This window comes from Montipora foliosa, chromosome 2 (genome assembly GCF_036669935.1).
Source record: "Montipora foliosa isolate CH-2021 chromosome 2, ASM3666993v2, whole genome shotgun sequence".
Classification (NCBI taxonomy): Eukaryota; Metazoa; Cnidaria; class Anthozoa; order Scleractinia; family Acroporidae; genus Montipora; species Montipora foliosa.
This window is the reverse complement of record NC_090870.1, coordinates 21265826-21288286: the sequence shown is the minus strand read 5'-3', so window position 1 is coordinate 21288286 and position 22461 is coordinate 21265826. Positions and strand designations below refer to the sequence as shown.

The following is a 22461-nucleotide window of genomic DNA, read 5'->3' as shown; positions in this document are numbered from 1 at the left end:
CTATCTGTGTCTTTATTTCCATATTTATTTATGATGTAATTATAATGAAAATCATACGTTAACGTTTTACTTAGATCAAGAATAGTCATACCCATATACGAAGGTTGTTTAATAACAATGAGTCTTTAATTTTATGCACAGCTACTAGAATTTCATTGAAAATTTTACTACTAACATAAGTTGGTTTAGCAGCCATGTTTAATAATTTATTTTCATCTGTTACTAATCTCCGAAGATTTTCCACAGTTTTACCATACACTACATTATTCATTAAATTAAAAAAGTCTTTTTCAAAAGTATTTTTAGCATTTGTTTTTTTAGTGTTAAAATCAATATACTGTTTTAACCATGAAGATTGATCAAACTCTAGCACTCTATGAACTTTAGTGACTTTTAATCCAAGATCAGTATATAATTGATGGTTTTTATAATGAAGAACATATTTATCTTTGTTTTTCAAGGTTGGAATTTGTTTATGCACTAGACCTGTTGATACTTTGAATTTATCTTTTTTTTTTTGGCAATAATTAGAAAGCATATCTTTAATAACGTTTATTTTTTCAAATTATGTAATTCTTTCCGATAGTCAAGATCAACTTCTAATATCAATCCTTTTCCGATATCTTTTTTATATTTAGCTAGGTCTAGCTTCTTAATTTGTTTTTTTGTCAGCCATTTAAAATTACCTGTTGGTAAGTATTGACTCATAGCATAACCATATAAATTATTAGCATCTAAATACATAATATACTTAGAAGGTGCCTTTTCATTGTATGTTTTCATGTATTTATTGTTTGCTTTACCATATCTGTTAGCTATGTATGATGTTTCTAATTTTAAAGTATACCAAACATTTTTACCATGTTGATAATCTTTATCTAAGATATGTTCATCATTTAATATACTGTAAAAATCTTCTTTGTTTGGTAATTTTGTTTCATTATTTTTGTTTAATGAATCATAAGGATACACCCCTTTTGATTCATAAGCTGAAAACGATTTTTGAATGTTTCTTTTGTGTATTTTAATGCTTCATCAGGTAGATTGTTGACTAGTTTATCAAGACTTGAACTCATAAATTGAAAACTGTCGATGAATGTGAAATGGTTACCAGGCATGAAAGCCATATACTTTTCCATATGATTTGGTATTACCTTAATATTCATTTGACATTGTTCTCCTTTTTTATTTCTTGTGATTTGTCCAATATTTTGCATAATGAAATGACTATCATAACCTCTAAAATTGTGAAAGATGACTGGTATTTTATCAGTCAGTTGGAAATTAAGATTACAATCTCTTACTATAACATCTTTGTTGATGTATTTTTTATTACAAATGTGACATTAATCAGCTTTAAGAATTTTTTCTTGATCTTCTTTTGCCATTTTTAATGGTTTGTTCAATTTGTATTTGATAACATTCTTACAGTATTTGCCTTCTTCAAGCATTTTTGCCATAAATTTATACACAGCATTTTCACCTCTATAAATCTGAACTGGTTTGCTGTATTTATCATCATAACAACATACGACTTTATAACCATATCCACAGTCAGTATGTTTTTGATAAGCATCAATGTATGATTTATCATTATTTGGCTTGCAACTTTGAACCTTTTCTGTTATTGCTTCAAATTCTGCATATATTACAAAAGGAACAGGAAGCTGCTTATGAAAATTGGTAAATTTTACTTTTGATCCTTTATGAGGCATTTTAATTGCTTGTTCACAATTAATTAAAATTCAATTTTCTTTATGATTAGTTAAAACTAGTTCAGAGCTGAACCATTGAAGACAAGACATGCAAAAGTGTTTTCTTTCTTTGTGTTTGGTTTGATTGTACATAAATTTATTGAAGTCTTTAATCAGTGCATAATGTGTTTTGGTTTCTTCAGTTATTAATAATAAATTCATGCAATCTCCTTACTTTTCTTTTGATATGTAAATAGGGTATGGTTGTTTTTGTTCATAACCAAATACATTGATGTGGATTTTACATGTATTAAATTGTTTTTAATTCCAGTGTTATCTAAATTTTGGATAAATGCTTTGTCTGATTTTGTTATTCTTTGGGGATCTTTAATTTGAGAATTTAAATGCCTGATATGGCACCATCTAAACCATTCATTATCATTGTTTTTCATGTTTATCAATCCTTTCGCACTGTTTTGAAGCTCTGGCAGTAGTTTAATATATGAATTGCTTTTTAAAGGTTCACACTTAACAACGTTGAGGTAATGATTATCAATAGATTGAATAATCCAAGCACTGCTTTCTGATACCCATTAAGAAATATTTAACAATTATTGGGCAAGGCGAAGTGATTATCGCTGAATATTCATGGAGACGAAGTCGAGGTGAATATTCACCGATAAATCATACGTACATACACACATACATACACGGTGATTATTTCAAAAAAGAGAAAAAAAAAACCATTTCAACATGAAATCATCTTCACTTACAGTGGCAAAATGACTACTGGCAGCCATTTTGTGCGTCGAGGTGATTATTGGCTGATAATTCGAGATAGCGAGCCAATGAGAGCGCGTGATTTTGAATAATCACCTGTGTATTTATACTAACAAGTAATATTTGCTGTTTTGATAATTTTAAAGCTAGTTCGATTTGTTTTATTACTGGGTTGCCAGTATGGCAAACCCAGTCGGAATCTGTGTTTAATTTCGTGGGTTTTTTTATTTTTCGTTTTATTTTTTTCCGTGTTGGTAAAAGTCTTGCCTGTCACTCCCCTGCTAAGTGGTGTCTTTGTGCATAGAGCCTTCTGTGCGTATCTTCTTAGGATCAAGAGAGTAGTGGGAAATGCGTAGATTTCTCTGGTAGACACACTAGCACGATTAACTTAACTGGCAATGACGTCGAAAGTCATGTAACGCGAATGGCATTTTAGTGGATCTTTGAACACAATGTACCCTTATGAAGCTCGATAATGGCAAGGGAAATGGATACTTAACAAGGCAGGCGGTCGAATGTTAAAAGCGACGAGTAATGGTCTTCGACAACGATCTGTCGCCCGTCGAGCCGTAATCAAAGTGAGCTGTCTTCCTAAAATTTTGCCTAGTGTGGTGTTTTGTACAACACTGAAACCAAATGAACAGTTCTCTGGTAACTTAGTATGGATTCAACAAAGACAGAAAAGGAATCCATATAGTGGATCTGTTATCTCAGTTATCTCTCTATTTGTATTTACCTGTTCTCAACTCTGCACAGTCTTCCGGTATAACAATTGGAAATTTCACTAATAAGTCATTGACGTGAATGGTGTTTTAGTGGATCTTTAAACAAAATATACTCTCATGGAGCTCAAGTATGGATCGTCAATTGGATGAGCAAGACAGCGCTGAAAATAAATATCTGGATTTTAAGCAACGAGTAATGGTCTTCGACAACAATTTCATTTTTCGCCTTTGGATATCAAGTTAGCTTTGTTTCTAATATTTTACTAACTTGGTATTATATAAAACACGGAAATCAAATAGCAATTTTTTTATGGATTTAACAAATTAACATTGAAGGAATCGAACGCCTATAAGAATGCATCACAGTGTTTACTCAAGTTGCATCTTAGTTGTCTGACAATTTACATTGACCGGTATTTTGTACTCAACTCTGCAAAGGTGTAAAATATTTGGAAATGTGACAGTGAAGAATTATTTGAATGAAAGTTGTTGTCACTTTTGCGCTTCATTATTTACGGTCAAGGTTCCGAGTCGAAAAGGATTTGATGTGAACTGTCAAAAATGTATTTAATTGCATCTCGTTTGCACGCACGCACGCAATTGAAATAGGAAGGTTTTTTTGCCTCTAATAGTAAATATGTTGTTTGTTTCAATTAATTTTTCGCTGGAAAATGATTTTGCCGAGATATTTCCAGCCTTTGTGAACTTTAATATCATGTTGTGTAATTTTCAAGCTTAACAAATTTGCATACGTGTGTTGAAATGTGATGCGGGAGCACTTTTGTGGTATAGTGTCAAGAAAATAAACAGGTCTGTTGGAAGCTTGCTTGAGTTTCTGACCTCCAAAAGGGGCAAAAAAATCTGACACTGATGAATAATAAAGTAGCTGCTATCCCCAAAACGATGGAATTACCTGGCGATAAATATTAAACCTCGTCTTGGAGAGTAAAGTTTTGACTGTCAACCTGAAGAGTTGGGCGATTGTGATCTTTGGGTTGAATTCGCACATTTCATGTCAAACTTTATAACACTTGAAAGAAAAAGAAAACTAACAAAAACAAAAACCCGGTATCTTGCCATCATTTGACACAGCTGCTTCACTCTTTCGCGAGTAAACATGTCGCGGTAACTTCATCACGGCGCCCGCTGAATCCGATGTCACTTTCGATTTTGCGCTTTTACTTGTGCAGCCAACAATAGCAAAAATCTCCCAAAATGTTTGTCGCTGATCGTAACTTTTTATATTCGGAGTTAAAAATTAATGTTGTTTTCATATCATAAATGTTGTTGCTGATGGCAAAATATTTTATTCTTGATCGACCGTCCAGAAAACTTCCTTCTGCTCTTCCCAAAAACTTTGTATCACTATTTGTTTACTTTTGCATCAATATTTGTTTTGCATAAAGCAAGCTGACAAAATCAGTTCTTTACTTGGTCCGCATTTGTTAGCGTTAAAATAGAATTTTCGGTCCAATGCTTCTGTTTTGAGGGGTATATTGTTTTGGTCTCCCATCCAGATAATAACCCCACCGAACAGGGTTAACTTCAGCGAACTTTAGTATAACAAAGCTGTCAGATGCTCAGAGGGCACGCTTAAACTTGTTGTGAAAAGAAGTTGTGAGGGAACTTGAAAATTATCAACACGTCAGCCCAGAAGCCAATGTTTCTCGCTTCCCTTTTATTTGTTATTCTTCAGAGACTGGAATGCTGTAGTTCAATACCACACAATTCAGTGCCTTCTGATTTTCTGTAACACGTACCACAGGCAACCCTGTGTATGCTTCACGGAAGCATCTCGTTGAATATTGTTTGTGTTTTACTATTAAGATAAGCTGATTTAATTATTTTTTTATTACCTGCCTGCTTTTGAAATGTTATATTGAGGGTTTCAGTGAACTGTAGTCCTTTCATTTCATGTGAATATTTTTCGAAATGAATTCCAATAGGTTTTCTGGTTTTTTGTAATTGAATTAAAGGATCTTTGTTATTTACAATGCTTATTTCAAACGATTTTGTATAGCCTTTTGAAGCTTGTTTTGTTTCTTGAATTTTAATAATTTGATCTAAATTAATAATTTATTTTCAAAAATTCTTTCTAGTTTTGGTTCAGACTTTTAACTTTTTTTGGTTTTTTAAACCATATGTGGGTGTTTGTGTTTTTTTTTAATTGATTTTTTAATAATGTCTTCATATTTTTGTACCATTTTTTTAACATTAATTTTAGTTCTTGGAGTGGGAATTGGGTTATCTTGAAATTGAATTGGTGGTAAAATAATATTTTCTTCATAATTTTCAATCTTTTTTTTTACATTTTTTCGTGGAGCAGGAATTGGTTTATCTTGAAATTGAATTGGTGGTTTAATAAGATTTTCAATCATTGGTTTATCTTGAAATTCTAATGGTGGTTGAATGATCTTTTTCGTTCTAGGAGCAGGTATTGGTTTTTTTAGTTGCAACACTGTTTATCAACTCTTGTTTGCTAAGATTTTGTAATTGTTCAGTTTTTTGTGGTTTGTTTTTTAAATACATTATGTTGCTCTTTAATTTTATCCAATTCACAGAACTTTTTTTGTTTTTGAACTTTGCTGATATTAATAAGCATTTTATATCTATCCATTTGATTAAATTTATTTATAAAATTATATTTTTTCAAAGTATTATCAATATTTTTTTCCACAACCGATTTTTTATCTTCTTTGTTTTTTTGTTAGTTTTATAATTCTAACTGTGGCATCAACTTTTTTATCTATACCAATTTTTAAATTTTTATAGTGAGGACACTCGTACCGTGAACACCAACACATTTTTCCCGCCTTTTTTGTATCATCCAGTCAGCGGCTTGCATCATTTCGAGACTCTTGCATTATTTGCTTTTCGATGGAGTCAGTTGCAATGGCAAAAACATCGGAGGTATACACGTGGCTAAAATCACTGTCCCAACCATGAAATTGGAACGACTTTCGCCTCAGTTTGAAACAAGGGGTTTCTGTTCAAGAAGATCATTAGCTTTCGTGAAAACAGAGGATTTGGACTCATTCTTTCCATCTCCGGGTAAGTTATTACTCACAGAAAGGCATATACTGGAGGCAGAGCTAAATATTATCAAAGCAGAAAATCATCAACAGCCCTCACGACTTGAGCCAAAACGACTGATTATACCAAGCATAAGCACTGCTGAAAAACCTACGGGAGAACCTCTCCAGCCATATTTACCTGAAGCCACCGCAGACAACATTGGCTTAGCGATCGTTCCAAACAAAAGCCCCTTGGACCAAAGAGCTCTAGCAATGTCAGAAAATCTTAAAGTACTACAAGTGCACGTTGAGAGTGCCAAACATCATTTGCAAGGGAAGCAAAGAGCTCTGGATGATTTACTGAAAGCTCGCGAAAGGCGCGGGAAAGTGTGTGCGATTTGTCATACATCTGGGTACAACAGAGCAAAGTGCAACAAAATCGCCTGCGAAGATGTGAACTTTTGCAAGATAAAGGATAAGCACCCAGAGTAAGAAAATAGAGGACAAACTTAAGATCACACAAAAGAAGCCATCAATAGTTAACCAACGACGTGTAGTTTATCAGTTTAAATGTAGTTTTTTTGTGATGAAAACTATATCAGTTTACAATGAAGCACCTACACAAATGTTGTGAGGAACATAAATTTAATTCGTCTAGCATGAAGAAACATTTCACTAATAAACACGATTGTTTGCCTGATAATATCAATCAGTAGTTTAAAGTCTTAAGAAAATGTAAGACTAAACATGACTGTTTAATTTATAAAATGCTACACATTAGGGAATTGTCACCTTCTCTAAATGTCCAAAGTGACTCAATCAAGGCAAAAGTTATTTGTATAACATTCTTTGCAACACCTAGTATGCAAATTGTGCTTTCAACCTATTTACACTCTAGCACTTGTATGTATTTGTCACTTGATAATGGAGTTACGATGACTTCAAAACGTCGTGAAAATAAAAATCTAGTCAGTTTCATATGTTTTTCTTTCTTAGGTATAAGTTTTTCTAAACAACTGCTTATAAAATTTTAAGAACATCATTATAATCATTCAGCAATTTAATAGTATAACCAACTAAATTATGCATAAAATCATTAGCTTCATCATTATTCAGAACCATGTGTCCTATTAAAACGAGTTCTAAGAGTTCTTCATAATATCTTAATTTGCTTTCATTCATTTTATTTTGAGTTTGATTCTTGTCGTTCATTGTATCATTTTTTACTTTTAACTTTTGTTTTGGTTCTTTTTCTTTTTTAACTTGTTCAGATTTGGTTTTGTTTTTAGAATCAGTCATTGGTTTATATTCTAATACTATTTTATTTAATTTACTTGGTTCAATTTCTATTTCATCATTTTCACCATTGGTAAAGAAACAAACTGTTTTGATTTATTAACATATCTTTTAATACGTCATGATTTTCATCTATTTTAATTATTTCATTATCATCATTATGAAAAACAAATTTTATATATTTATTTTTTATACTATCAAGGACAGTATTTGCCTGATTTTCATTTAGTTTTAAATTATGATTCAAAAAGTGAATAAATAAAGCTTTCCAATTTTTTGTGTTCATTATTTCATTCAATAAATTTTTCGAGTTAAATTTAGCGTTCATTTTATTATAATACACTATAAGAAAATAATCCCTAAAACATTTTATATAACCCTAAAAAATTCAAATAAATTTAAAAATTTATTTAAACTTTTATTTACAAAAAAAAATTTGTATCTGTTTTTTAGAATTTTCAGAATTTTTAATATGTTTTTTTGATTTTAAATGTGTCCATTTGCCTGCCAATTTATAATTTTTATTGTTATTACATATATCACAAAACCACGATTTATTAGTCATATATTTTGTTTTGTTTTTTGTAATTGCTTGCTTTTTATTTTCTTTTGTAAAATAGTTAGTATTACCATGTATTTGTTTGGGTTTTTCAACAGAAATATTTATTATATCTGGTTCTTTTTGTAAAGCTGATATAAATTCTTTAACAAAAGCATCATCGTCAGATTCATAATTGCTATTGCTATCAGAAAAAGAGTTTATTCTTTTTATTTTAATTTATTAAATACTATATACTTAAATAAGATTTTTCATTTAAATATATGAATAAAAATAAATGCAAAATTTAACCAAAAATTTATTATATTTCCTTTTACTTTTTGTTTTCGTTTTTTTTAGAACTCTTACATAAGCTAAACAACAATTATTTAATAAACCAATAATTTGTTTTAAGTTTTTCATTATATTATGTATTTAGATTTTTTATTCAGATTCGATATCTGTATCTATTAATTCTGATTCATTGCTCAAAATTGAAATTTGACTAGAATCATCAATAAAACTGCTTTCATAAGTATCTTGACTCGAAGAAACGCTATCATAATCTGATTCAAATTGTGAATCATACAAATGTATATCATTATCGTGAGAACTCATTTATATTATTATATGAGAAAATATTTTCATATGTTCGTCAAATCCTTTAATGGAACCCAAGAATTACTAAAATCATCACTATATCCTTTCCATTTTACCAAAGCTTGTTTCTTTTTATAATCTCTTCGAATGACTTTATCAATTATAAATACATCTTGTTTGGCTTTTAGTAATTCAGGCTCATAAAAACTCCCTTGTATTTCTTCATCATTGAGATCCTTTATTTGTAAGTTATTGGATTAGTGTATTGAATTTTGTAAACCAGAAATAGTTCTTCACTCCAATTACTGGTATACCCTTTATCAAACAATTTTCTCTTGTACTTACTGATCCTAACCTTATCACCTACTTTAAATTTTGGTTCGGATGATATTTGCTCGGTATAACCATGTAAATTAAAGTAAACAACTCCTTCATTCTTCTTTTTACTGTGTTTGGTGATGTTATACTGTTTTAATATTTTAGATAGCATGTCTAAAGATTGTGTAGTGCCTTGAACAGTGAACTGCCTCCACATCTTAATTTTGATTGCTCGGTTCCATCTTTCTACTACACTAGATTTTTTTTCATTTTCTGTTGAATACGGTGTTATTTTATTCCTACCTAACAGATCTGTCACATGTTTGTTATAAAACTCACTTCCTTTATCGGTACACAAATATTCTGGTTTTCTACCATCTTTAAAGACGCTTTGAAATGCTTCTTTAACAGTTTCTCCTTGTTTGTTTTTTAATGGTTCAATCCATCCATATTTACTGAAAACATCTATTACCATAAAAGATCCTTGTGTGACGAACTCTCCTAAACAACGTTTCTTTATTATGGGTGTGGTTCACTCTCTTCCATCGGACTGGAAAACAATTATTAAGTCTTCTTTCTGTAAGAATGAAGTAAGAGCCATCCCTCATATACCATACATTAAATTAGACTGTGGCTCTTTTCCTATCTTAGACCTTGAAACAGATATACGACTCTTTTTTGTGCAAAAAACTAATCCCTCCGACAGCCCCAAAAAAAAAATCAGACAAATACTCAGATATGGTCATTAACTGGAAAAAGGTTTATTCTCTTCCTTTTCGTACTACACTTGATTCCAAATTGAGAGAATTTCAAAACAAAATTCTACACAATATTGTCTTTACAAATGATAAATTATTTCGCTTCGGCCTTTCCCAATCTCCAAACTGCATTTTTTGCAATGAAGAACCAGAATCTTTAGAACATTTACTCTCTCGTTGCAAAGTGTCTTCTGAATTTTGGAAACAAGTCTTGTCCTGGCTTAAAGAAAATAACATTGTTATAGAATCCTTTAACGAGATAGGTTTGTTTTTTGGGATTTTTGAAGAAATGGAAGATTTCTTTATAATCAATCATGTTATGCTTTTAGGTAAATATTACATTTATGTAAGGAAATGCCTTGGAAGTTTACCGTCATTGAGAGGCTTTATTGCCAGGATAAGACGTGTTTATAATATCGAACTCCATATTGCGAGGGAGAGGGATAAACTCGCTACTCATTTTAAAAAATGGGAAAACTTAGTAGCTGCTTTAAACACTTAGTAGAAACTTAACCTTGTCACATCCTACATTTAGTTGGTCTTCTTTGTTTTTAGCTTAAAGTACTCTTTCGTTTTTTTTTTTAAAAGTAAGTCATTTTGGGTAGTGTTTTGTAACTTCTCTCTTTTTTTTTTCTCCTTTTCGTAAGTTGCAGATAAGTCTGTAAATGGTTGTTGGCAAATAAAAATAAACAAATTACAAAAAAAAAAAAAATTTTTTTGAACAGACTTAAAAGAATATGCTTGGGGAAAAAGTAAACATTTCAGTGAAAGGAAAACATACTTTTTTAATTGTGTGGATACAAGTGGCAGATACGATTTACAAACAGCTTACCATCAAACATGTTAACAGCGTATGAAGTGAATTTTTTGGTGTTTTCTGGTACCGCTCTATTGACCAGCAGGTTTATCTCTTCTTCTGTTACGAAAGCAAACCGTTCTGCCATCCTAACATTAATTTTAATGTGAGACTTGAATCCTTGAAGTCGGTTTTAAAAATTGGGGAATATCAGTTTTAGCTGGGGACGTGACGCGTTTAGACCAATCACGCGCAAGCAAAAACATTTGTGGGATTATAAATATACAGTATTGTGAAAAAGTAATGAGAGCGAAATGCGCGAATTTCGTTCTTTGTCCCTGTAAACTTTCGACGAAATTTCGCTCGAAAATTCGAGCGTTGTTTCACGATGTTTGCAGCGTAATTTCGCTAAAACAAAGAGAGACCAGCCGCGAAAAACCAAAAGCGTAATTTCGCTTGTTGTACGCGAAATTTCTTAGCGTGGTTTGTACAGATCAATCACATATCGATCGGCTATTCAGTTTTGTAAACAACTGCAGTCACTTTGACAGCACTTTGATGATCAGTACATGTATTTTTGAAATAGTTCTGTAATTGTGTCCGTTTCAATTCTCTACAAAATTCGCCCTTTGTAATGTGTTTTTAATCATCTTTCTCGGCAGAGAAGACTCGACAAAACATATGCAATTTCAATCCTTTGGTTGTGAGGACAAACTGTTGTCAACAATGCAAAGCCTGTAAATATAAAAGAGCCGGCCAGTGTTATCTTGTAGCGTAACAGCGGCAAAAAAAATGGTTCCCGGGTCTACATTTGTATTACGCCAGAAGTGTTTATTGACATGATGTCTTATACGTATGAAAAGCTTACTTACCAATTTTCAGGATAACTTTTAACCAAGTCACCGCAGTAAAAAAAAAACATCAATGGTTCCATTTCCATTCGATGAGAAACTTTGAATTCATCGGTAAAAGACTCAAATATATAGCTTAAAAGCCTTGCGTGATCGCAGCGTCTTTCTTCTTATTTTTTTAAATTTGTCCAAATTGAGTGTGGATTTGTGTAAAAATCCCTCGGCTTATAGCTGAATAAGTACAGTACATACCAATTCTTGGTGCTCCTTTATCATTAGTCTTATTTATTTTTGGTAATCCCATTATAGGTGCACCTTTACCTGTTATCTTTTTTAATGCCTCAACAGCTAGTAGAATTCCAATGCTAGCTAAAAGAGCACCAATAAAACCACCTGCTTGTGTCTTAGTTGGCTTTATATGAACAACTTTTCTATTTGTAGAGCATTAAGGAGGTAACTTTTTTCGTTTCATATTTAAAAGATCCTTATATGGAATTAACTTATGCATTTGGTTTTGTGGTATAAGAAAACCACCTGTTTTAACTACTTTTCCAGATATCTTTTTTACTATTTGAAAACCTCCTTCTGAACCTGCACCTGCAAGAGCTGATAAACCAAGTGTTTTACCAAGCATTGGAAGCAATGTTTTTGCTAATGACAAAATTAAAGCCAACAAACTGCCTCCAACTTGCTTTCTGATATTAGTTTTTGATAGTTTAATATCCATGCCTTTTTTAATTGTTTGCTTTTGTTTAATCGTTTAACTACTGTAGCTGGTACATGAAGAGTAGTATGAGAACCAGTCAATGCATTATTTGTCAACCTCATAACAATTGTTTCTCGTTTATGAAAAGCTTTGGCTAAATTCGTTTTTTGATTCTGTGATAATTTTACATTTATTTTATAAAGTTGTGTCATTTCTTGTATATATTATTTGTTATATAAGTTATTGGTGACATAACATATTTTTAATTAAATACAAAAACCGAATTTAAACTATCACAAGTTCATTTCCAATTTTATAAATAGCAATTTCTTCTTCATATAAAATAACAGCATGAACACTGAAATTTTGATTTGCATTTGCTGACAATCTACTGTATGTCTGAAAGTTAATTGTTTTGGATCTCGTGTGACTTGTTCTGTTTGAAAAGACAGATCGAAAAATATAAGTGGATACAAGCTTTCATAATTACTCAAATTAAGTTGAGTACCAGAATTATAATCATTTTTTTTCATCGCATATGCCATTAAATCCTTGAAATTATGCACTTTACTATCACTATCATACTCCAATTCCGGGTAAAATACACCGTTCCCATATTCGAGACAACAATTGTTTGAAGATGATCCATCTAATGAAAAAGTATCCATTCTATAAGGTGTTGTTACTTCATGTCTAAATCCATTTGCGTCACGGTAACTTTTTTAAAGATAAACAAATACATACTTGACATTGTCCGTCGAAGCTGAAATTTGAAAATAACCACTTGTTCTTGTTGGAGTATAAATTCTCTTAAATACTTCCATTTTGATTCCTTCATAAAAGCGTTTACAAAATTAGAATACATACTGTATTTTGGTATCAATTTTGGTAACCATAATTCAAATTTGCCTATAACAACTCTTCCATTGTCAGTACCATTTGCCATATGAATTAACTCATTGTCTTCATTTAAAGCTATATTAAATTGTAGTTGGATTGGCACAAGCATTTTGCTTTCCAATTTTTCAAAGAAGCTGAAACGATTTAGAGGAATAATCATAGACTCGAAACCAATATTGTTATTAGCTGTTGTATTATTTGTGTCCAAATATCATAAGCTATTTTACCTACTGATCTACTGTAATCATCACTATATTCCAAACAAATTTTTAACAAAGGTTACCTTGTGAAAATTATCAGTATCATAAACAATTTTACCTGCAGATTTTATCATGAGATGTTTGATCAAACTATGAGAACCATTGATAATAGTTAATCGATCAGCTACTACATAACCAGCTCCATCAGTTAATTTTTGAAGCTGAAAACTAACTTCAAAGTATCCATTGTACCAATCGAAAAATGAACTACAATCATTAATCATAAATTTCTATCCATTTTTTTCTCAATGTTGATTATTGCCTGGAGATCTAATATCATCTAATTGAAAATGAACATACACTCGTTTCGTTGCAAATATTCACTTGTTCTAAAAGCCATTTATATTATTATATTACATAATGATATCAAATAATTTTAACGTCTTCTTCCACTCCCAGATATCAAACGATTTAAAATCATATTAGTGTTTTCTTCTTGTTGTCTCATAGGTTTAATTGGCATCATTTTTTGTTGTTTTGTTGACCCTTGTCTAGTATTATAAAGCTGTTTCATGATTAAATCACCAGATTTTTCAGCAACTTTTTTTCCAATTTTATCACCAGCATGAGATACACAAGATTCTAATGCCTTCTTTGCCATAGGCTTTGCTACCTTTTTAAAAACAGATGACATAATACTTTTCATTGGTTTGAATATATTATCTACAATAATACCACTACCATTGTGGTAAAATCTTTTAAATTCGTATGGTTTCATTATATTGTTATGTTACATTATTCCACTTTTTTAAAAATTAGTGAATATGATACATCGTCTCCATTTAAGTCAAGTAATCTTCTTTTTCCATCTGTTACCCAAATTCTGATAGATGATATAGTTGTTTTATTTACAGGACTAAAGGTGATTCTTCGTGGTTCTAGTGTAAACAAATAAGGTGGTGGTAAATGCTTGTACTAAAACTGTAAATAATACTGTATCTTGACCATCCGCTAATAAATCTTTAATGAGATCACAATGAATATTTAAAACATCAGTACCTTGACTTTGAGATAGCTATCAAAATCCTTATAATTCCAAACATCAGGTGGAAAAACAAGATTTTGAAAGTTTGCTCCCTTATCAACGCTATATGCTATTGCTTGATTTTTGTATGATGGATTGACATTAAACCAAGTAAAACTCATAATAATGATCCTATTCAAACCAAGCTGATATTCATTATTAATTGGTAAAATTATTGGTCTCGTGAATTTTGTAACAAAATGTTCAGGTTTATTAAAAGGCATTTCTTTAACAGAATAGCTTGATAATACTATTTCTCTATCCATATATATACAATATCGTTATATTAAATTTTAAAATACTTTTTGTAGATTTTTAGCAATGTTTCTAATATGGAAACACCCATATTATGCATATCAACGCTTGTATTCCCAGCTAAAATTTCCCCAACAATCAATTCCAATGTTTTTAGAAGCTGTTTTGGATCATTAAAATACACAACATTTCCACCTCTTTGTTTTTTTTCGAAGCCCAGTACCTTTCATTGTTTTGACTTTATTTTCATAATGTTAAATGTATGCATTTAATGTCACTCTTGCATTGCCTATTTTCTTATTTTCCATTTGTCTCACAGCTTCAGAAATGAAACCACTTTTGAATTGTTTAGTTATAGAAGCCTTATAACCTTTCAATTGATTTCTTTCTTGTTTTAGCATCATTGAGAATCTTATTAAGATATTTCCTGTTTTTTTGTTGTGTCATTTCTGGCAGATTTAATACCATTTCAACAGAATCATAATTTGGAAGTTTAAGATAATAATTCAATATCTCATTATCCATATCTTCATCATCTAATGCATAATTACATGTATTAGAAAAGATAACATTTTATGCCTGAAAAGTTCAGTTGTTAATCCATTAGTATCTTCCAAAGTCACTTCCAAAATAGAAACCAATTTGAAAATTCATTTGAGAAACAATTTTGGTAAAAAAAATGAAAGTTGTGATTGGTCGAAAAAATCATGATGATTTCCTCATGACTAATTTCCACGGGAAAGTCCCTTCCACGGTATGATGATTCTTTCCTGTTTTCATTTGATTATGCAAATATTTAAATGCATTTAAACTTTACTGACAAAGTTTACTCATAAACTTTACTCATAAAGATTATAAACAAAACTATCTTGAATTATTATGATTATTTCCTGTTCAATTTGATTATGCAAATATTTAAACACACTTCATGCAATACCTCTTCACAAAATGATTTCACACATTTGAAAAGTTTCACTAAAAAAATTACACAATAATTTTGTGAAGTAAAAATATGAAGTTTGCGATTGGTTAAAATCATGAGAAAAATCCCTTTAGCTAGTTTTCAATAATGTCATGCTTTGTGATTCTTCCATTTAATTATGCAAATATTGGATTGCAGTATTGGATTTATTATTTTTTTCTTTGTTTGTGATTCAAGTTTTAATTTATATTTAGGCCGCTGTTAAATTTATAGATTTGTTTTTTTGTTTAGCATATCATCAATACCAAATTAAGATGTAAATAAAATTTGAAATAAAATACCATAGCAAGCTCCATTGCTTGTCCAAAATAACGCTCGCTCATCCCCTGTGCCAGCGAGCTATTTTGATACTTCGTTGAATAGGTATTAGGTTTCAAATTTTATTTAGATCTTAATTTAGTATTTGAATTTATTAATTGTATTTTTTGAAAAATATAAAGTTTAATTTTGATTTGAATTTTGTGGTTGAATTTTATTAAAACACCAACACAAATTATTAAAACAGTTTTATTATTAAACACCAACACAAATTATTAAAAGAGTTTGATTATCAAACACCAATGTTGAAAAATGAGCTGGTACCTTCAACTACTATACTACTCAGGTTTGTCAAGATTACAGATGAGGAACTGACCGAATTAGTAGAAGAACAAAAAAATCCGAATACAAAGAGGAAAACTGCATACAACGTTGAGTTATTCAAGAGTTTCATCCAGCAATAAAAACCAGGAGTAAGCTTAATAAAACGGTATGTTCGTTTTTACTGTTAGCCAAGTTTCTAACCATATTTATTACTTTAGTTTATAGACTTTATACCAGGGACCTACCTGTTTATATATTTTCTATTTATATAAACTTTATTTCTGGCGTTTTTGCCCGAGTCTTTCTTTGCACAGAAAAAACTTGGCCTTTTTTAAATTACTATTGATGCAAATAAACAACTGACTGTAAGCTTATGTAGTCAAGTTCAAACTTTAGTTTTTGAAATTAAAAGAATTATGAATCTTTTGTTGTACTGCAAGGATTTTATACAATAAAAACAAAATTACACGGTTTCTTGGAGAAATTTCTCTCCTCGTGTTGAAAAACATTTCAGTCATGATATATATTGACAACACTTTTTCACATTTTTTCACTCCTTACCCTAACCATCCAAATTGTCAAAGTGTATGTAAACTACAGTGAATCAAAATACACAAGTTTTAATTTGCATGCTAAATAAAGAAAATAGAATAAGATTGAGAAGCAAAATCAAAAAGTCATTTGAGGAGTGTTGCCATGATTCAGCTATGACCACAAAATATACAACGGTTTTTGGATATTTTTGGTCTGTCTTGCCCAACCTTGTTCCCAGAGCCTCTCTTCTCTGCCTCCATTGTCGTTGAGAAAAGACCCTGGTTGACTCTGGTCACGTGTCTCCCAGAAGCTGGGAGGTTCACCAAATGTGTGTTAGGGGACGGGTGGCAATGTAGGCCTTGTCGAAGAAGGGAATCAGCACGCAATTGATTTTGGGGCCAGATGACCATCGACAAAATGTTTGACGGCAGTATTTTATGAACTACACACATGGAATTCGACGTGAAAGACAAAAAGTTGTGGTCAAACCGATCAGACGCCACAGAAAATTACCTCGCGTTATTCAAGTTTTCACCCGTGTGAAGAACCAGATCAGCGAAGAATGCTAATAGTTTGCGACAATTTTAAAGGAAAAAAGATTTTGTCGTGCAAGAAAACAAGTGAAACGTTTATCCATGGGAAACAAACATGTTCAGCAATCAACCGGTGTGTTGTTATTTAAGTTCTCACGTATCGACCTCAAATCATCAAATCTAACTGTATTGACATGTGCAGGTATTTTATTTTGTTCTTTGATTTTCGTTTTTCTTTCGAATGTTTAACAACGTGATTCCTAAAGTCGCAATCTTGAACAGCGAGTTGACCGTTTTGACTTATGATATTTATATTTTTAACTTCGTGTAAATCGTCGATGTTGTTAAGTTATTTTTTACCACTGCACAGCACTTTAATAGCGTGTATATTTTTAGCCGCGGTAAAATAAAAGAGACATTTTTATCAAGCAAACGTAGTATTTGGTGTATTCTTTTATGTTAGTGTTTGTTCAGGAGAAGCAGCTTTAGCTACTAACGAAATCAATTTTTTTTTGTGAACGTCAATCGAGGCTCTGCATGGAACTTTTGAAGTTGTCTCGTCGATCACGAAAGCTCTTGTATTTAGGTTGACTGCTTTTATGGGAATTCATTTCCTGTGGGTATAAAACATCCGCTCTTTTGACCTTTTTGATACTTACATTGTAAGATAACGATCACTTATTTAAAAAATGCCTTGTCAAACGAATACTCTTTCGCCCAGTTGCGGAATCAAAATATAACGAAAACACTACCCTAGTGGGAAAATGTTTGTCAATGAGTGCCACATGTCCAGAGCCAACCAGGGTCTTTTTTCAACGACAATGGAGGGAGAGAAGAGAGACCCTGGGAACGAGGTTGTGTCTTGCCTTGCCTTGCCTTGCCAGAGAGAGAGAGGATTAGGATTTGTCATCAAGTCTTTGAAAAGTACCAAATGCTAGTTATAAATGCAGTAAAACCCTCAATACTCAATCAGGTTCTTGATCCTTGTAACAAAGTTACTAGCCTGTGAGCAGGCTCTTTTGTACATGAAAGTGTTGTGCGAGCGGCAAAGCTGCAAGAGGATTGGAGTGGCACTTACACTGTACCAAAGAGCCTGCTTGGGAGCTACAAAGTCACACACACAAGCAACCAATAAGTATTTCATGTTTTAACCATCTTTAGCACTTTTAGCAGGGTACCTTCTTCAGCAGCATTCTCAATTTATCCAGTTCTGTCATACCCCGAAAATAGTCCAGGGTGAGATATACATCTGCACAACTCTAAAATTAACAAATAAAACAATGTGATTACCACTAACGTTTTTTTTACCCAAACACTGTGCATGGTACACAGAAACTCTGTATGAAACACACTTTAAAGACAACAATTAAAATTAGGTGGTGATATTCTTGTTTATTGGCAGACATGCAGCCCCTTTAAGATTCACAAGAATGTAATTAATTTTCAACATGGAGGTTATGTAACAATCTAACCACTGCAAGTCAAGGCATTAAACACACTAGATTCTCTTTGATGTAGTAACCATATATCACCTAGTACATGTACTAGTTACTGTATTATGAACCTACCTCATACACGAACACCTCAAGTGTGACAAGGTCATCATGAAGATCATCCAAACCCTTAATGGTAAACAGATGAGACAGTGGAAGTCCAACATGAGGTATGAATTATGGCATTGACTTGTGAGTGGAAGCCAGCCACCCTTGCAAAAGTTACCACAGCATAGCACTGTTGTAATGTTTTAGGGCCATCCAGACAATGGATGGAGCTAGGTGAACAAAATCAGCAACTCACAAATGTTGCAAATTGGTGGTTACACATTGTCCAGCAAGAAACTAAAATTATTATAGTTAAAGTCAGAAGGTAAACAGCATTAACCTCCTTGATCTCGTCTCAGGCCCTATCAACCTACTTGGTTGCTCCACAAAAGTTAATCATTTATGTGAGGAAAAGCTACATGTATGTGCATTGATTTTACTTTAATTTATTATTTTTTAATCAAAATATTTTAAGGTGGCTCAAACCAGTTTCGACCAATTTGGAAGGAATGCCTTATTAGAAGGATTAACTCAACAACACTGTTTCACTTAACAGCAATGTTTTGGTACCATATGAAACACCAATAATCGCTTAACAAGATGCAGATATTATGGTAATGTGATGTAATAAATTACCATACTATATTTTGTGTTTAAGTGCTAATATCTAAGAAATGAACTGTGACCCCATTTTTTTATTGCAGAAAAGTGATTAGCAATTAGTTAAGACGGAACTCTCTGCAAAGTTTGAAAAAAAAATTTCTGGAGCGGATTCTGAGCCACTTTAACATTAATTTTTCCAATTATGAAGGTGGCTATGAATTTCCTCCAGAAAATTTTTTAAATTGTGCAGAGAGTTTTATCTTAGCGTGTTAATCACTGTCCAGTAATAAAGGAGTGGTACCGAATGGTAAGTGCGAAGTCTTGCACCTACAAGCATGTACAGTGAAAACAGGAAGTTGCATTGGTCCAGAGTGCTGATCGACAGGAGTTGTTTCAACATCATTTGCCAATCTTAAAAGTGAGGGAAAATAAAAGCCACAGATGCACATATGAGGAAAACAAAGGCTCACACAGGATTTTAGTTGCCATAAATGTGCTTGTTGTTGTAAAGTACGCACGCAGATTCCCTTCAGATAAAATAGAAACAACAAAATAGACCAAAACTTCCCTTTTATACGTAGTGAATTTTTTTTACCTTTCAATAAATTGTTGTGCCGCCTGTACACCCGCCCGTACAATGTGAACTTCCACAGCAAAGTGACGCATGAGTTACCCTTCTCTCGATGTCAACCATTATATCGACCACAGATTATCTTAAGGGGAGTAGGTCAGCAACATTTCCCAGTTTGTTCTCAAAAGGCCAGCAGACTCACCTACCCCTAGATGAAATATTTCTAGATACATGTACTTACCGAACACTATGCGTGGTCTAACAAAGAATTCGAAGAATTTTCAACCTCATTTGCATCAATTAAGGCATCATATTGTGTCCAACCTTTTGGAATATTGACATCTGACATTGGAATTTTAATCAGGAAATAGTATGTTGCTTACATGAGGTATCCTGTCCCATTCTAAACGTAATAGTTCTCCGTCCTTCGGATTACGCACTAAAAATGGGGGTTACCGAGTTCATGTTTGAAATATACGGGCTTTAACACAAAATATGGGGTGTGTATAGATGGCTCTTGTTGCCATGGTAACCTATCACATCACATTAATGAGCACAACTTGTCAAGCCTTTATTGGTGTTTCATATGGTGTCTTAACATTACTGTTAAGTGAAACAGTTGGTCAGATTCAATCCTTCCAAATAGTACAGTTTGTTGAAAGTGTTAAAACTGGTTTGAGCCTCCTTATGTACAAAATACTGAAACCTTGATTCCTCTCTCCAAACCAAGCTTTATGAGTTCCAAGGAATTTGACACCTGTTTTTGTCAAACAAAATTAATACACTTCAGGAATGAAAGGCAGTTGCACAGTAAAGAATTTTCTGGTTGAGGAAATGGTACAAATTTAAACAAAATATAGTGTAAAGCAAGAGTTGACGAGAGTTTGTCCAGAGTATCACTCGCAAAAAAAGGAGAGAGCCCGCGAACCATCATGGGACAACCCTTTAATTCTGACATATATATGGCAACTAGTCAGTCAGTATATTCAGCTAGCCAGACTGGTTAAATGAACTTTGTGTCCAAACAAGCTTCTGTGTATTTAGTTCTAATGGTTACATATGTTTTTAGCTGTTTAGCTTCTTGCTAAAATTCACGTAACTGTCTTTAATATAGCCTCCTCATTATCTTACTTTTATGTCACAACCGGTCACTGTGTTAAGATGGCATTTTAGGTCAGTATTGGTTGAAACAACACCCAATGGCCTATGTATGACCTTTAAAAGAAACCTACCATTAAAAGTATCCAAAAGATCTGGGATGCAAAAATGGGGGCCAGAATTAAATGGAAACATATATGGGAAATTAAAGAGTTTGGAAAATGTTTAAGGTGCCTTGCATTTCAGTACCTGTTTGGAGAGGTATTCTATTTCACAAGCTCTGTTTTGATACCATCTGCTCACAAGTTCAGATGATACTTTGCACCTGTTGCACAAAAGTTAGTTATGTAAGAAAACATTGTTACATTGGTAAGGCTAGACAAAATTAATATATATCGACTACAAGGGAAAATCAAGAAGGAAACATAGGTTATCCTTAACTCTGAGTTTCATGCTTGCACAATCATCCGACGGCTTTTTCTTGTTTTTAAATTTTCTCTTGCAGTCAATTACAATGCTCTGTAAACTGCATCCAGCACTTTCTCTCAGCGAAGACAATGGGTAGAGCATCCAACCGGTGTTATGGAGGTGGTAGGTTCGATTCCTGCCTAGGACTCTGATTTTTCAATTGTCCTTCGCCAGTTGCCAAGTAACTTGTATCATATCCTCTCCACGGGCCCATTACACCTTTCCATCATTCATGTATAAGTACAGTGTACTTCCATTTTTTATCGTCATTGCTTGTTGTTTTGGGTGAAATAGCTTGAATGGTTCATCATCACGAGGTATGTACCTTCCTAGTCCTTCCCCACTGCAACACTGCTCTGTAGTATTTACATGTACTTGTCATATTCAATGAGGCTAAAATAATATCATTTTGGCAAAGTTAAAACCAAGCCAATGCAATGGTTTCTTCAGTGATATCTGGGGAGACTCCAGGCCGTTCGCCGTGTTCTTGCTTGGAAAATATGAGGCTTGTGGTATTAGAGAGGATGCACTTAATCTTCTTGTGTCCTACTTAGTAGATCGGAAGCAAACATGTCAGGTGAAAGGTAAACAATCTGGTCTAAGAACAATATCTTGTGGAATCCCTCAGGGTTCACTTTTGGGCCCACGTTTCTTTTTGCTATAATTTATACATTTGTATTAATGATTTGCCAAATTGTCTCAAACAAAACACATCCCAAATGTTTGCTGATGATACCAGCTTAACAGCCCGTGGTTTCACCCCAGAAAGCTCCATCGAACCAAATACAAGGGAAAGCCCCCCATTGACACCACCACGATGCAATGCCCAGAGAAAGTAGAGGAGAACGCCTTGTATGCAGAACAGCCGCACGACTCTGCCTATGAGAAGTGGGACCATCTCCAAGTGACTATTCAGAAAACAGCCTTTGCAACCTTTGGAAGGAAGACCTCCAAGAACTTTAACTGGTTTGACGCAAAGTCGAGGGAGATGAATCCAGTCATCGAAGCAAAGAGAGCTGCCCTGGTTGAATACA

At 32.7% G+C, this 22461-nt stretch overlaps 1 protein-coding gene across 1 annotated transcript in view; it reads right to left on the bottom strand.

Moving 5' to 3' along the window:
- The window catches only part of LOC137992656 (NBAS subunit of NRZ tethering complex-like), a 155269-nt gene that overhangs the window by 63962 nt on the left and 68846 nt on the right, over window positions 1-22461 (bottom strand). Inside the window, exons 27-30 of the mRNA XM_068838132.1 lie at window positions 21209-21284; window positions 20568-20618; window positions 18715-18768; window positions 18325-18405 (exon numbers count right to left, since the gene is read on the bottom strand). Coding sequence (XP_068694233.1) covers window positions 18325-18405; window positions 18715-18768; window positions 20568-20618; window positions 21209-21284 — 262 coding nt within the window. The remainder of the gene's footprint in view (window positions 1-18324; window positions 18406-18714; window positions 18769-20567; window positions 20619-21208; window positions 21285-22461) is intronic.